Here is a 16,761-nt window from a genome sequence, read left to right as displayed (position 1 = left end):
TTAATAAGTAGGCATGAGGCATTGCTGGCTGCTTCAAGAACTTGTTCATGGAAGCTTCATGCTCTGGGTGTATCTATTTACAAATACAGGTTTTGCTGTAGGGAAGAATTCCACGCTCTGTCCTTGGCTGCTGGTTGTGTAGCTGCAAAGGGGGGAAGAATATATTTCTCCCCTTCACTTTCTCTCCAGCTTTTGGTGAAGTAAGAGGGAAACGTTTCTTATGCCAGACTTTGATGCACATGATAGCTCACTTTGTAATCCTTTTTACAGCTCTTACAGCTTTTTCTACCTCTTTTGGGCTCCTAAGGTGGCCTTTTTCAGCAACTTTCCTTTTGATTGACCTTACTACACTTCAGCCTCAGCATTGTATATGTTAGTCATGTGGATTGTTTAGATTTTCCTTCTAATAGCAATAATTGTATCAATTTTGATCATCAGATTCATAGTTGCTGCCTTGGACAGAGGAGTGCACAGTGTCAGAAAAAACGATGTCCAATTTTCAAGCAAGTAGCTAAAATAGATCTTAGACAACAGTAACAAAACCAGAGGTCCCTCTGAAGGGCTGCACAGCCCTCTCAGCCACTCCTCCCAGCTTTGTGTCATCAGCAACTTGCTGAGGAGGCATCTGCCCCTTCATCCAAGTTGCTGATGGATAAAGTTAAACAATGTTGGGCCCAGTATTACAGAATCAGAGGATTGTCAAGGTTGGAAGAGACATTTAAGATCATCCAGTCCAGCCATCAGCCCAGCACCACTGTACCCTGTAAATTACTAAACTATCACCCAGCACCAGACCCACATGTCTCTTAAACACTGCCCTGGCAACCTATTGCAATATCTGACTGCTCTAACAGTGACAATTCTTTTTGTTGCACCTAACTTGAATCTGCCCTGTCTCAGTTTAAGGTCATTGCCTTTTGTCCTCTCACTGCAGGCCTTGGGGGCAAAAGATGACAAACTTTCTTGCTATATTTCAACAGTCTGATTTGGATTATGGGGAGGTATCTTCTAGGGGGTTCTTTTTGGTTCAGTAAGAAACAATGAAGAATCTTAAAAATTCCAGCTTTACCCCCAGATGACCTTGAAAACTAAGTATTGTAATCAGTATTGTGTTTGGAAAAACTGAATTTATGGTTGCAATGTCATCGGTTTTTTATTTGAGATGGAAAGAACAAGCATTAAATTGTGATCAGGAAATAACAAATAAGTAGATATTATGGTCAACTTAAGATTATACCCTTCTGGTTTTCAAGCCCTGAACAAAGATGAAAAATAGCTTGTCTCCAGTACTGTGTTTTTGTTTGTAGAGCTTTAAATGGATTTTGCCCTTTCTTGACTAATGGGCTACAAACTCACAGACAAAAAGGGATTAGATTGGATATCAGCTTCGTGCTTGTAAACGAGTTCCCAAAATGAGTGTTCTGCTTGTAGTCTTTCACAGAGAAGACAAACACTGCTGGTCGTCTCTAGGAGATTTTGATAAATCAGTGTTTGTTTGTTATTTCATAGATGCTTATGAAACAGCTAAGATGTTATGTGAGCAGTACTACACAGTGGCACCTGATCTGGAAGTTGAAGAATTCAATGGTAATTATGAAACTAATTTAAGAGAGCTCCTTGCTATTATCTGTCGTTTCTAGTTTTGTTAATTAACTGTAAGTTAGAATTTGAACTCTGCAGTCCTACATGTAGCTACTTTTCTTCTAATTTGTCTGTGTGGGCACCTGGATTATAGTTTATCATCATGGTGTACTTCTTTATGCTGAATTCACTATCACTTCAAAGAAAATAAAATGGTCAAAAATTCTCATAACTGTAAAGGAAACCTGCCTGCCTTCTAACTGATATTCTGATGGAGCTGATTCTTATTTCATTCTGAAGTATGCTTATAAACTGATGAATTCCACTGGCATTCTCTGCCCCAGTGGTGAACTCTTTCATGTAAGATGGTAAAATTATAAATTTTTTAAGTCGTCTGTGCTTTAAATCCTATCATAAACTTCTCACATGAAAATATGCTTCAAGTTGATTGTAAAGATGAAAATTGGATGATACAAAACTTGATGAGACAGGCCTAGTCAGTTTATTGACTACTTTTTGTTCATAATTTCTATTGACAAAAGGTAGCTCATTGTTTTAAGTAAAAAAAAAAAATTAATTTTCTTGAGTGATCCTCTCCCAAATTTTGGACAGCTGCCAAAGATAAGACTAAGATGTTTCCAAACTTCAGCAGAAGAATTGCGTGTTATTCCTGTAAAGAGCAATGCTACAAAATACTATTTGGGGAAAAAATAAATAATTTCACATTTTTATTTCTTTTTTTTTTTAGCTAAAGCTCCAAACAAGCCTATTCAAGTAGTCTATGTACCTTCTCATTTGTTTCATATGTTATTTGAATTATTCAAGGTAGGTTGTGCTTGTTAATATTTGGAAGGGTTTTACGAACTTATTTCCGTCGAAATTGAGATTCCTTTCAGTTACAGCTCTTAAATGTTATTTCAGTTTTCCTTTCTTAACCTTATTCTTAAGTTTCAAACACTCTTCACTTGCTAAAAAACCAGACTTATAACCCTCTCTTATACCCTGGTGTACTGAAAAAAAACAACTGTTTTCCCATTTCTCCTTTTGTGCCTTTGCGGCTGATTAACTTAAAACACTCACGATAGTCTGTTTTTGCAGTGATGAAATATTCATAACCTTGCAATTTTCATGAGCTTACTTCTATATTGCATATTTGAGGACTGATTAGGATTAGTGTCCTTATTGTGAAAACAGCCCATGTGTCTTTGAGTAGTGTAAATGATGTGCTCTGCGTTGGTTTTGTTTGTGTTTTGTGAATAATTGGAACAACAGTGAAAATGGAACTTCTGAGAGCTGTTCCATGGTTTGAAAGAAGATAGGAGGTCTCTAGGTGGCACAATTGAGCACTAGAAACTGAGGGGAAAACAGGCATTTGGTCAGAGAGAAACCTTTTCTAAATATTGGGTTTTTTGGGGTTGATTTCAGACATTTGTCAAGTATGTTCATTTAAATATTCCCCTATTTTGTCATTTGTAACATTAGTTCTAGGGCAGAACAGATGAGAGTTTGTACACTACATGTAAGTATGTTTTGGTACAAGTCATGAAACAGGATGAAACCACTAAGTTAAAGCTGTAAGGAATCTGTCAGGGACTGGCAGTGGGAACTCTGTTAAAATATATGATGAAATATCCCTTGGATATAATTACTTGATTTCACACAGAAAAAAGAGTCTTGTTTTCTGTTCTTTGACTATATCAAATAGATAAAAGTTGTGTAGAGTAAGTTGTTATGTAAAAATTTAACTGGACAATTCACTGACTTGACAGCACTTCTTGAATTTGTGTTAAATACAGCCTTTTCTGTCTTGTATGCAATTGTAGGACAAATTATCTGGATTCAACAGAATAAATGCAAGTTTTAAGTTGTCACAAAAAGTATATATGGTGAAGTTAGAATCAAAGAGACTGTTTTTTCTCTTATCTTCAGAATTCAATGAGGGCTACAGTTGAATGGCATGAAGGTAAGAAAGAAGCCTATCCATCGATCAAAACCTTAGTCACTTTGGGGAAAGAAGATCTATCTATTAAGGTAAACGTCTAAAAATAATATGCAACCTAGAAACCTTCCATGTTTAGAGTAGTATGACTTGTAATTTGGAAAGGTAGATTAGTTACTGTACCACTTGCTTTTTATTCGTTAGAATAGAATATTTTCAGTGGGGAAGGACCTACAAGGAACATCTAATCCAACAGCCTGACCACTTCAGGGCTGACCAAAAGTTAAAGCACATTGTTAAGGGCATTGTCCAAACATCTCTTGGTCACTGAGAGGCTTGGGGCATTGACCACCTGTCCAGGAAGCCTGTTCCAGGGTTTGAGCACTCTCTCAGTAAAGTAATGCTTCTTAATGTCCAGTCTAAACCTCCCCTGATGATGCAGCTTTGAACTGTTCCCACATGTCCCATCACTGGAGCCCAGGGAGATGAGATCAGCACTTCCCCCTCCACTTCATCTCCTCAGGAATCTGTAGAGAACAATGAGGTCACCCTCAGCCTCCTCAAACCAAACAGCCCTAAAGTCCCTAGATGCTCCTCTAATGTTTCTAAAGTAACTTAGATAATGCTGCTTGAGTTTTTGTATTTTTTTTTCCAGAACATAATGTTTAAAACTCTTAAATTTTCATTCCTTAGATAAGTGACAAAGGTGGAGGTGTTCCTCTAAGAAAAATAGACAGATTGTTTAACTACATGTACTCAACAGCACCCAGGCCTAGTTTGGAGCCCTCGAGAGCTGTGCCTTTGGTAAGCAATTGCAGTATGTGTTTAAATGTCCCTTTGCACTACTCTGGTTTTACATTTCCCTTCACTGCAATCCACTGGATCAGGTTTTCCATCCAAAAACTTGTTTATCATTAACAAGGCTATGCAGGTAAAATAGGAGAAAATGGATTCTGTTACCACTTAGTCTGTGGAATAGAAAATTACTTTTCTTTGTCTTGATATTGGATTCTTGGAAACAAGCATGTCTGCATAAACACAGTATTTTCTCGAGTTAATGGGAAGGATCTTTAGTGCTTCATTACTGAGAAGGTGGATAACCTAATGAGCTCCTCTTTGTTGTGTAAATTACTGTTTATCTAAGTTACCTTAACCTATTGAAAAGGTTAGCACACTGTCAGAATTAGCACTTGAGAGACACCTCCTGGCAATGCTCAAGCTTATATTGAAGCTAGAAAATCATTTTTATGTAAGTTATGGACTGTAAAAACACATTTTAAAACAATATTTCCAAACCTGCACCTGATATGAACACTTCACGTATATTCCCGTTCAGTTGGAAATATCTCGTGTGATACTCCCTTCTGAGATGTGTCAGGGCCAGATTTCACACACAAAAAAATCTCCCCATAGTTTCTCTAGGCAGGAAATTATTTCAGTGTTGAATGTGTAGATTCTTTCAGCAAGTATGATTTTTAAAAAATTGTTATTAAAATAAAATAGTATTTCTAAATTGCTTTATTAAATTACATAATGGATCATTGTCATAAAAAATTATATAGTTACTGTTCAATCTGACTGGCTTTCAGTAAGTGGATTAATACAGATGCTGTATTCTTGCCTCTTCTTGTCTTTGTCCTCTGTTGCCTCTGGTGCAATCCTTTATCTTTAAGCACATTGAGAAGTTGATTCTTGGAGGAATATCCTTTCCCTGCTTAGGAGCATTCTCATCTAGCATGTTCTTAAGTGTTCTTCTTTTTTCTGCTGATACTTCTGTACTTGAAGTGCCTTCAGGCAGATAATAAACTGTGGCACAGAGTGTAGAACCATAGAATCATTAAGGTTGGAAAAGACCTCCCAAGATCCAGTCCAACCTTGGACCAAACACCACCGTGTGAATTAAACCATAGCAATCAGTGCCATGGCCAGTTGTTTTCTGAACACTTCCAGGGATGGTGACTCCACCACTTCCCTGGGCAGCCTGTTCCAATGCTTGACAACCCTTTCCATGAAGAAATTCTTCCTGATATCCAGCCTGAACCTCCCTGGCACAACTTGAGGCTGTTTCTTCTTGTTCTGTCCCTGTGACTATTTTGGTTATAGAATAATTAACAATAAACTGAGGGTAAAATCAGTTCAGAGGGACTTAAAGGTAATAAATTTCCTTTTAAATTATGAGCAGAAAGTCTTTGTGGTACTGTCTTGGTCCACAGTTTGTACCATTGTGGTACATAAATATATTGCATTGTTTTCTCCAGCATTTACCACTGTCATAGGTGTGAAACCCAGTTCTATATCTGCATTGACTTGGCACTAATCCTTCACAGCTCCTGCCTCTACAACACATCTCAGTAATATGTTTCAGACTTTGGCTTTTTCGTAGATAATCTTCTTGAATGTGATGAGTGATGGGGAACAGGCCTTAATTCAAATATAAGCTTTTTTCTTTGTCACAAATGATAGAATCTCTCTTGATGCATAATCTGCCTTTGTTCTGTCTCACTTCTGATCAGCAATTTACTGTATCAGCCTACAAGGATTTCCTGAAACTTGTTCTCACGATAAACTTATACCTTGATTACCAGTTGTATTCGCTATTAAATTGTCTCTTCCTTTATAGCTCTGATTGTAAAATGTGTTCATCTTAGGATTGACACTATTCTTTCTTTCTTTCTTTTTTTTTTTCAATGCATCTTTTAGCAATGCATTCCTGTGTTTATTTCCTTGTCTCCAAAACTGCTTACTTTGAATCTGTGGCATTTATACTTGGTATTCTTCTACTGTATCCCGTTTTCAGGGCTTGTTTCCCTTTTGCCCCATGAGTCTGACCAGTGCCTGTACATGAATGTTGAGAAGAGGTGTTAAACTCTGTTATTTACGTGTGTGCAGAAAGAAAAAGGTCACGAACTGTGAGTCTGTGGCATATCTTTCCACTAAGAGGAACAAGGGCTTAGCAGTGAAGTTTGACACCTTATGTATTATGGCCCAGATCCAGTTATCCAGAAACAATGATGCTATACTTTGTATGTCTGTATAGAAATGAAAATCCTTCAGCAATAGGTTCCATATAAATCCTCTTTGAAGTCCATACAGAAGGAGTTTTTTTAGTGCTTAGTGCCAAAGACCAAACCACTAAAGAATTACAGTGCTCCAAAATGTAGGTAGGTCTGTGCTTGTGTCATTCTTTACTTAGATTATATTCTAAACTGCAGTGCAGTGTAAAGAGACATATTTTTCTGTTCTAACACTCCTTCCCTTGTTATAGGATACCCTGTCTAGTTATGAAACATTCATGGACTTGGGCAGTGGAAGAGAGGTATCTTTCTGTTGATTGGGGAAAATTCTCTCTCACTGTCCTTGCAAATGTTGTTTAAAAACTGCTGAGAAACCTTGTTACCATGGCAGCATTTGGATCCTAGCAGCTGTTACCTTCCTGTGTGCTGCTCGACACATACTGTACCTGTTAAAAACACATGGTCGTGCTTAATGATAGGAGGTTTTCTATGAGAATTTACAGGTTATCTCTTTGTTTATAGTGGCAGAAACATGGCCTCAGTTAGCTTAATTTAAACCTGTCAATGCTAGTAACACAGAAACATAATAATCTCCTATTTGTATAATGCATACTGTAATATTTAAAGATAAATTTGCTCTAAGAAGATTTTCTTTCTCAAGGCAGATGTGCCATCAGGGACTATTCTGTCCTGTAGGTCAAGCACAGACATACGTAGTAATCACTTCTTGTTAATTGTCTTTTGCAAAACAGACCTTTTGCAAGGTCTTGATTTAAAAAGGGACTCATCTGGGATCTCTTGTCTTCATATTTCTTTTAAGTTATGCAGTTTGGAAAATACCCTAAAGGCAATGTACAGAAGAGACTGACAGGAAATTTTTGAAAGAGGGCTCTGTGAAATGATGATTATGTGGGCTAGCAGAGAGTGTAAAAGAACAGGAGACAAATAGAACTTGGGCATGGGTTTTAAGGAGGAGTAATTCTGGAGTGAGGAACATATAATGTGTTTTCAGTGTTGTTTGATACTGCCTTTTACTTGAGCGGGTCCTGGGGTATGTATTGTTCACCATTTGCCTTTTGGTTGCTGTGCTTTATAATTTCTGTAATGCATTTATTGTCCAGTCTCCAGAAAAGATGAAAGTCATCTCTTGGACTTTTTTTTTTTTAGTTCTTTCTTAGACAGTCGAGTAACTTTAATTTTTTAGAGGTTAAGAAAGAAATACATCTAGTTTCGAGACCAGGTGTTTGAAAGTGATGCATATGTCTCTAATGGCAGTCTTTGAGAAATTTAAAACATAATGTTGTTTGAAAAAGTGCAGCTAAGCAACTGTTCTAACTCTGGAAATGGACACTAATAACTATGACAAGCAGTGTGAAAGGGGTACCTTTGGCATTTTTGTTTCTAGTTTTACTCAGAACTGAGTGAGCAACTCTAAAGCAATTTAATACTAAATTTAGACTTCTGTAAAATCAAGGCAAAGAGGCCAAATGACATTGTAGAGAGAGTAGATTACAACAAGAGAATTTGTGATGGATACTGTAGTAAAAGTTGTTTAATGTTCACCTTTCCCTCAAGGGATTTCCTATGAAGTGATAGCACATATTAGCTGGGCATAATGCTTGCAAGTCCTTCTTAGGCTTCTCTTTTTATAGCATTTTGGGACTCTGTTTTTAAGATCCAGTGCATTATTCTCATTGATCTGTCAGGTTGCTTTTGTAGAAATATTATAGTGGAATGAATTTATTTGTTTTCTGAAAACTTCAGGTGTCTAATTCTTCTCGTAGTCCACCATTATGAAGAAGTGTATTACTCTATTGTCTTGTATATCCTTCTTTTCAAACTGTGTATCTGGAATATTTCTTTTATTGCTGTGGATAGTCCTGAAAAAATCGGGGCGGGGGGTTCGGGTAAATAACCAACCACTGTGATTCTGGGCACATACCCAGTCATCTGAAGGAGTTGATGTGTAGAGTAAGATCTTACTCCCTGGCTGCAGTGAGACAGGCTTGGGGCATTTTTTATAACTTTTCTGACAAGAGAGAGTTAGAAAAGGTGCCAAGTGTTGACCGTGTTGCAACTTTGGTTATGAGTATTAGTTTTGTAAGTTTAAAAATCTAAAATTTGTACCTGTCAGCTCTGTGATGCTTTGAAAATATTATGGATTGTACTGGGGCTCATCCTCAGTAGATCATTCAATGCTGTGGAGTCCTCATCTTCTGTTCAACAGTGAGGGCTGTTTCCCTTGTGTTGCTCTGTGCAGTCCTCTGCAGGACTCTTCTGATCTCTGTGGCATCAGCAATCACTTAGTGTGACCTGGATGAAGCGAACAGAGTCGTCTCTGGCTTTCTTGTGTAGTCTCCTAACTGTGGAGACATTTTAGAATAATAATCCCTAAAAAAGCATTCTGTCAAAAATCTGATTTTTACCAAAGAAGGAATAGAATATTATAGCAATGGTGATCATAGCAAGGAAGCTGTGGGGCATATCAGTTTGTTTTGATGGTTGGAGACAGCATAGATGGTGTTCTGTGATGGAGAAAATGCAAAATGGACAAGGGAATTCTAACAAAGGACTTGGATATTTTTCCTTTTTCTGTACTTAAAGTAATGGATAGGGAAAAAGGAGATTCCTCAAAAGGCTGAATACTGACTTATACTGTAGGCTGAGTAATAAAGTAAAGCTTGAAAAATAATTTGATACAATCTAATATTGAGTTATCCTCTGTTTTATAAATTAATACACTGATCTGTTGCATTTTTTTTAACTTATCCTGTTTTTGTCTTGTTGTCTTGCTTTTGTAGGCTGGGTTTGGCTATGGATTGCCAATTTCTCGTCTGTACGCGAGGTACTTCCAAGGGGACCTTAAACTCTACTCAATGGAAGGCGTTGGCTCAGATGCTGTAATTTATTTGAAGGTATGAATTTGACCCTTTTATAAACTACTAATGCAGATTGTTTATATTTATAGCAGACTCTTTTCACTTCTCGGCTGGTTTTCAACTTTGTTTGTGCTGTCTTTGACACTTTTGTCTAAATCAGTTACAGAGAATCCTAAACCCCAAGGTTATATATATTTACCTGGCACTAATACCAACTAGTTTGCTTTTGATTTTTTTTTTTTTCCCCAGTCCCCTGTGTCAGATTGCATTTTGTTAATCCATCAGAAGTGGTGAATTTTCTGAGAACTGTGCAGTGAGAGATAATTTTGGTTAATGCTTTTTGATTCTAAGTTTTGGCCACATTAGAACTGAGAAGACTGTTGACCAATAGTACATAGGTTTTCTTCTGTGCAGTTCTTTGTGCAATAGACTGTATTGTTCCTGTTGTCATTTTTTGGGAGAGACCAGGCTACTCAGGAGCTAATGGTTGAAACTGAGTCCTTGAACGTTGTCAGGGAATTAGAAGAATATAGCATATATCCTATGTGAGGTTGTTGATAGCATTGGCACTGTGCCTTGCTGTGTGTAGCAAGTGAGTTGTGGAGTCCTGTGTTAACTTCTGCTTCTGATGGGTTTAATTTTCTGCATGTGTGTGTGGAGGAAAAAGGTGTGGCCTTTCTCAGAGGAAAAAGGACTGAACTGGATCAGCCCTCACAGGTCACTGTGCTGACAGAGCCCCAGTTCGTTGGGGAAGTGAAATGTTTCAGCAGAGTCTGCTCCCTGTCACTGACAAATCTCCCTAAAATGGTTTTGACCAAAAATCTTTTTCTTGCTCTCTCTGTAGACCACTTCCTGGAAGAAGGGAAATATTTTTAAATGGTATTATTGTCTTTTAACTTCAACTAGTACTCTGACTATGACTAGAGCTATTAGTCACAGCTATTTTCAAAATAGTGTTGTGACATGTAACGCTGGGATAATTGTGACACTCGTTCGATACAGAAGTTGTAGCTGTAGAACTCCCCAGAGTATCACCTTGCTCTCATGTCTCTAATGATATCTCACCACTGCTTTTGTTTTTCCATAGGCCCTTTCAAGTGAATCATTTGAAAGACTTCCCGTTTTTAATAAGTCAGCATGGCGACACTACAAGACCACACCTGAAGCAGATGACTGGAGCAATCCTAGCAGTGAACCAAGGGATGCTTCTAAATATAAAGCTAATCGATAATTTGCCACCTTTTGTCTCTGTTGGAGATGGCCTCTGCATTCAGTATAAAGTCTCTGCTTTGTTCCAAAATCCTTCAAACCACAGTAGCTAATTACTTCCAAACAAAGACCTAATCAGGGCACTGAAAAATACCAAGAACAAAGTGATGATTGGGACTTAAAGGAAGGTACTGAGCACGTTTGGTATGTGAATCCTGTCTCCTTCACCAGAATATGCTTGGTTGCTTCAGTCATGCATTGACAAAAGGGATTGCACTGTGATTGCTTTTAGGAATACAGTGTCGTACCAAAAAGATACTATTTGAAGTGGCCAGTTCTTATTCCAATATAAGGACTGGCAAGATGTGCAGAATCCCTTAAAATGGTGAATAGTATCTTGCACAGCAATATGGTATAAGAGAAGATTTCTAATGTAGTTAAACCTATGCTTTGAAAATCCACTGTTTGCGGCGTTTTCTATTGCACAGTGTCACCTGTGAGAGAGAATCCCTTTGAGCTCTTCAGATCTTGTATCTAAAGAGCTTATAAATGCATAGTTTTAAAAAGGGTTGTGCAGCTTTAAACTGATGCTTTCCCCAAATTCCCAAATCCATTTGTCAAGTGCATACAAAAGTTATGTTGCTGTAAGACATTAGGATTTCCACTTCTTGGTATGCACCTTAATGATTTTCTTGACACACAAACACGGAACTTAATTTCTATACATTTTTCCTTGTTTTTAGGAGAGCTCCTAATCAGTTAAATCATCTCTCTCTACAAGAAATTCTGTCAATACAGGGGCAGGGGTTAATTCAATTTCCTATTTGCCTGTTATTTTAGGGGAACTGGGGAGGGGAGAGAAATTCTGAAAGGCCAGACAGCCAGTCATACAAACAAATTTGCCTTAAGAGTGTTGGTTGCTTGAAACCTGATTAGTTTAAAACCTGTAAATAGTTTGCAAAGTTATTTATACGTTCAGTGTCTGACTACAGTCTGGTAATCTGAATTTGTAGTGTATATAAAGATGTTGTACACCAGCTTTTGGAAAGTGTCATTGATCTAAATATGTGAAACTGGAAATACCATAGAAATGGGAGGGACAAAGTGTGACCGGTACCTGATTTAAGGAAAAAAAATCAAAGAGGAAAAAATTTCAAGTATTTTTCCCTTAATTTATTATAAGGGTTATTGCTGACTATTAGGAAACTGTTCTTCACAAAGTCTTTGCCAAATGCTGTTTCTGATACTATGGCCTTTCAAAAACACCTGTGAATTTTAGAAGTTCTGCTGATACTCTAGCCATGGCAATAAAGTAGGTGAGGTCTAAGCAGCTCTGATGCACACTCCATTTCTCTTAGGTGTTTCGATATTTTTTTGAAAGATATTAGAGATTTTAGCATGGAAAAATGAAACTTGTTTACTTAAATTGTGGGGGAACTGTCCCTTTTGTCCTCCCAATATTTATTTTTATAAAGAACTGATTTATCAGGTAAACAGGGAAATGCTGAGAAATTCCTAGGTATTTTTAAAAAAAAAAAAGAAAAAAAACTTAGTTTCACTTAACGACAGTACTTTGCACTTCACTGCAGGATTATAAAGTGCTTTGAGCAATAAACTCCATAAAGCCCCATTTCTGAAGAGCTGGAAGTCCTTGCCTTGCAAACCCCAAGTCTTACCTGTTGCAGTCAGTTCCAGAATTTGTGTGTGGGCAGTTGGTGATTCCCAGGGCTCGAGGTCCCGTGGGTGTCCCGGCACTGTGTGGATTGGGCACATGGGAGCATCAGGTCCTTGTCTGTCTGGGCTGCTGCCATCCATGTGGAGCTGGGGGGGTCCAGGGCAGCTGCTGAGAGCTCTGTGCCTGCTCAGCTGGGCAGTGCTGCCCTTGGAGCCTCCTCTCCCTGCAGGCAGAGGAGGAAATGTGCTGATGGAGCCATCCTGTTCCCAGACCAGACTGGTTTGACTCTGGCCTGGGAATCTCGACAGGGCACAGTGAGTGTGTGACACGTGTGGCCTCCAGAGCAATAATTTCCCAGGGCTGCAGGCACTGCTGCAGAGAAGGCAGATTGGTATTCAAGTGATACAGCTCCACTGCTGGGGTGAAATCAGGGTAATAGTTTGACTGAAACACAAGTTGGAAGTCACACCTACTAAAATTTAGTCACTTAACTTCTGCCCTCAGTTGTAACTTCTTACTGGTTTTTAAATTATTTCAAGTTGTGTATGTTTTCTAGTAACCACAGAGGAGAGCTTGCTTGAAGAAAGAAATTGGTGATGGAACTAATACTTTTCCACTTGTGCATGTTCAGTTTTTCCTGGAACATTGCCTAAGACATTCCAAGGAATAAGATAGTTTGTGTAAGAAACTTGAGTTGCAGCTTTTGTTAGAAATTGTATTTTGAAGTAGTAAATCTGACCTGGACCTTTATGGTTGTTTCCTTATACATGAAGAGGAGAGGGAACAGAAAGAAAAGGAAGGATGCAGGCATATTGAACTTGTTTTTGTGGAGTGAATGTAAACCATGGAAGCCATGGAGTGCAAACCATGGAAACTCTGAATGAAAGCTGAAGATACCTGGAGGATGTTGTGGTATATTAGTGATGTCACTTCTTGATCCACAAAAATAACTGTCTGGCTGTCAGGACTGAGGTGCTCTAGTATTTGAAAACTGAAGTCCCCTGAAATGGCACCCATTGCCAAGAACCCTGAGCACGTACAAACACCTCAAAGCAGGAAGGGAAAGCACAAGGGATGTGTTTTCTTTCCATTTCCCAAGGTCTGTTTGTGGGCATTATGGTGAACATGAATGAGAAACAACTCTTCTCCTCTCCAACCTTCTCTAGGCAGCCTGTGCTTTAGTGGAGATCCCAGGTGTGCCAAAAATTGTTCTTCACTCATTGTCCTCATGCCGTGTTCCTACATAAGGGTATGAAAACTGTCTTAGGAAACGGCAGTAGCAGACCTTTGATTAGGAGGGTTTTTCAATGGCTATGCCTGAAAAATGAGTATGTGTGTGGGTTTAATACAGCTGGTTTAACTACAGATACTGATCTTTTTTCAGTTACTTCTACCTTTGATTGGAATCTCTTATGTTTTAATATCTTGAGGCTGTTAATTCTGAACTTTCTGGTGACATAAAAGTATATTTCCTTTTTATGAATTTCAGAGGTATGAGCTGCTGATGTTATTGCAACCTGCTTGTCTTGAGTCACAGGACACGGAAGTAGAAAAAAATGTTTTCAATGAAAATGCTCCTTATCTGTTGTGTTTAGTGATTACCAGAAACAAACTGAACAAGAGATGTTTGCTCCTCATTTATTTCTGAGAATTTACAAACAACTTCTGTATGTCACAGTGTAAAAAACAGTTTAACTTTTTTGTCCATTGTGCATTTTTCTGTTGTATGTATCTTGAATGTAATTTTATTAATCCCCTGCCTAGTTTAATATTAATAGATATGGAAGTCTCTCCAAATTATGTATGTATTTGTGATCCCTGCTTTTCTAGGCTTTGTTTTGAGGCAACAAGGGGGCTATCAGAGTCAGCACTTGATGAGAAATATTCAGAAGATACTGAAATGCTTCTTTTACAACTGAAGTGCACAATCTTTGCCTGTGTACTTGACTGTGATGACCTAGGACAGCACAGAGGAAGTCTTTGTCCTGCTGTAGTTTGTGCTACCTCTTGGGCAGCATTTAGATCAGGTCCATTGGCATGTACTTAAAGAGTATGGATATTAATCGTAGTGTTCTTGGAAAACTCAGGCTACTTTTTGGCTATATAAAGCTACACTAGCTGCTGCAACTGGGTAGCATTCTTTTCTTTGTCCTCAGTGGCATTTGCTTTGAAACAGCTGTTCACTTTATCCAATAAGTGAGCAAGAGTAATCTTACAGTGTAGTGCAATCTCCTGTTCACCTTCCCCGAAATGTAATATTTAGGGTGAAATCCTGATCTCATTGATATGGAAGATGTTTCTTCCCCCTCACCTTTAATAGGCACTTCTAAACCCTTATGCGTGAGGTGCTGCAAAAGCGGTCTCGATTCATGAAAATAATTTTGTAGAAAACAGCCTAAATGTTTATTGTTAGTATTTATCTTGAGGATAACCATGTCTGATTATGCAGTGTTCCCTTTCCTCACGTGTTTCCTCAGTTGCCAAGTGGATGCCATGGTTTCTAGTAGCTCTTCTTTGCTTCTTCCTGACATACTTACCTGTCTATGAATTAACATATATAAACGTGTTTTTGCAGAGGTTAAGAGAATATGATGGCACATGACAGAACTGTGTAATACTGAGTTCAGAGGTGAGTTTGTTCACAAATAAGGAACGTAGCTATAAATTGTGTAGCGACTTCAGGGCTGAATCTTGCAAATACTTGCACAAGTAAACCATGTATGAGAGGAATCCTGTTTAAATGAATCTGTTCTCAGGATCAGGACTCAGGCTGTTGGCATTAATTTAAACAATGAAGATTTCTGTAACTGAAGTGGCTTTCTAATTAAAAATAAAGGAGAAAATTTAAAGTTCATGTGCTTTAATTGCAGTATTATGTTGCCTTAAAAGTCCTAAATAATTGGCATAAGAGAACTTGTTTGCTTCTTAAATCTGGAGGGGTTTTCTTGTAGTATCAGTAGAATTGATGAGTTTGTGATAATTCTGATGTTGCCTAACTAATTGCTTTATTAAAATTTTTCCTTTGAATTGAATACTGCCAGGAGGTGCCAGACACAGTCCTTTGAAATTCATGCCCTCACCCCATCAGGCAGAGGCAGTGGTATTCCCAAACTCTCCATGCTCTTGGCAGCAGGGACTGTGCCTGTGCAAGGGACCTGCTGGGCTGGCTCACTCTTGCCACCACTGATAAGCTGTTCAAGTGCTAAACCTGCACTGAGGTTTTGATGAGCTTCTGAGGTGGGTGGAAATCAAATCAGTTTGTTCCCAAGGTCAGTTATGGGAAGAGTTTGTTCTGGTGAACTGGCCTGTGTTGCAGCTGCATCCAGGAGGGGAAGTGGTTTCATGGTGCCTTTCCTCTGTGGTGGCATCACTTACATCAACTAAACCTGTAATGGAGGAGTGAGATGGTAACTTCTCATTAGATTACTTGGAGATGTTTTAAATTTATTTTTTGGATCTCCTGTAACTTGTTGGAATTGTTTCTAGTCCAATGCCCGTGTATTTGACTTGTGTATACTCTTATTTTCCTTTTTTCTTTCCATGGTTGACAAAAATACATAAAAACTACTTGATGAAACTTTTAAGTTTCACACAGCATGGAGCTTAGTTTGGGATTTGGCATCCCAAGGTCAGCTTCTCACATGCCTACAGAGGGGCACCTCAGAGAGCTGCACTGGGGAGCTCAGAGTAATTTTAGCATATGAAGCATATGAGCACCTTTTGGGTTGGGGTTCTTTTTTTCTGCTATATAAATCTCCCTGAAGCTAAAGCTTCTTGGATTATTGCTGACAGCTGAAATATCTGTTATAAACTTAAAACCCAAGGCTTCTACCTTGAAATTTCTTCAGCTTTCCATACAGCTTTATATGCATTCATAAATTATTCAAGAAAATGAAAAAAAAACCCAAAACCACAAAGTTTCTTACCAAGCAATTACAGAGCAGGAAAATGCCTGGGGACCCAGCTTGCTTGGCTCATTAGCTTTTTTATTAAGTGATAAACGAGGCTCCAGATGGCCAGAATTTTGCTAGAACTGAAATAATTTTCTTTCAGATGAAGAATTTATTTTAAAACTTCAAATGAGAAGAAATCCTGTGTTGTACTTTCTCAGTGCTCACCATTTGCCTGACTGGGTATTCACAGGAGCTCAGTGGTTAATTAAGTAGCTCACAATTGCAAAATCTGTCAGCATGTACCACATAATATTTGACAGTAGCTGTCTGTAGAAAATAAAGCAACTAGTAGCAGCAGCAGCAGTATAATGAAGATTTATGGCTTTAGGACACAGGCTTATGTAGGAGAACAATTTCTAACAAGGGATCATGTTTTTGTTATACAATTCATACCTTTTTCAGACTGCTGTAGACTCAGTACTTCATTTTGTTACTTTCAGTGGGAAGACAATCTTGCAGTAGACAGTTTTTAAATTAAGTCAGAGATATAAAACATGTCAGGCATGCTTGA

The 16,761-nt window shown here is 38.3% G+C and overlaps 1 protein-coding gene across 3 annotated transcripts in view; it reads left to right on the top strand.

The window, feature by feature from the left end:
* PDK3 (pyruvate dehydrogenase kinase 3) overlaps positions 1-15,149 on the top strand; it is a 51,787-nt gene extending 36,638 nt beyond the window's left edge. For all 3 annotated transcript variants that reach the window (XM_051795095.1, XM_051795096.1, XM_051795097.1), the window contains 6 exons: positions 1,510-1,587; positions 2,330-2,406; positions 3,511-3,612; positions 4,214-4,324; positions 9,336-9,449; positions 10,501-15,149. In XM_051795095.1, coding sequence (XP_051651055.1) covers positions 1,510-1,587; positions 2,330-2,406; positions 3,511-3,612; positions 4,214-4,324; positions 9,336-9,449; positions 10,501-10,644 — 626 coding nt within the window. In that variant the 3' untranslated portion in view covers positions 10,645-15,149. The remainder of the gene's footprint in view (positions 1-1,509; positions 1,588-2,329; positions 2,407-3,510; positions 3,613-4,213; positions 4,325-9,335; positions 9,450-10,500) is intronic.
* Positions 15,150-16,761: the final 1,612 nt, after the last annotated feature.

The sequence above is a fragment of the Manacus candei genome, unplaced genomic scaffold (genome assembly GCF_025592945.1).
Source record: "Manacus candei isolate 608988 ecotype Guabito, Panama unplaced genomic scaffold, ASM2559294v1 h1tg000041l, whole genome shotgun sequence".
NCBI classification, from domain to species: Eukaryota; Metazoa; Chordata; class Aves; order Passeriformes; family Pipridae; genus Manacus; species Manacus candei.
This window is presented reverse-complemented; position numbering and strand designations above follow the sequence as displayed.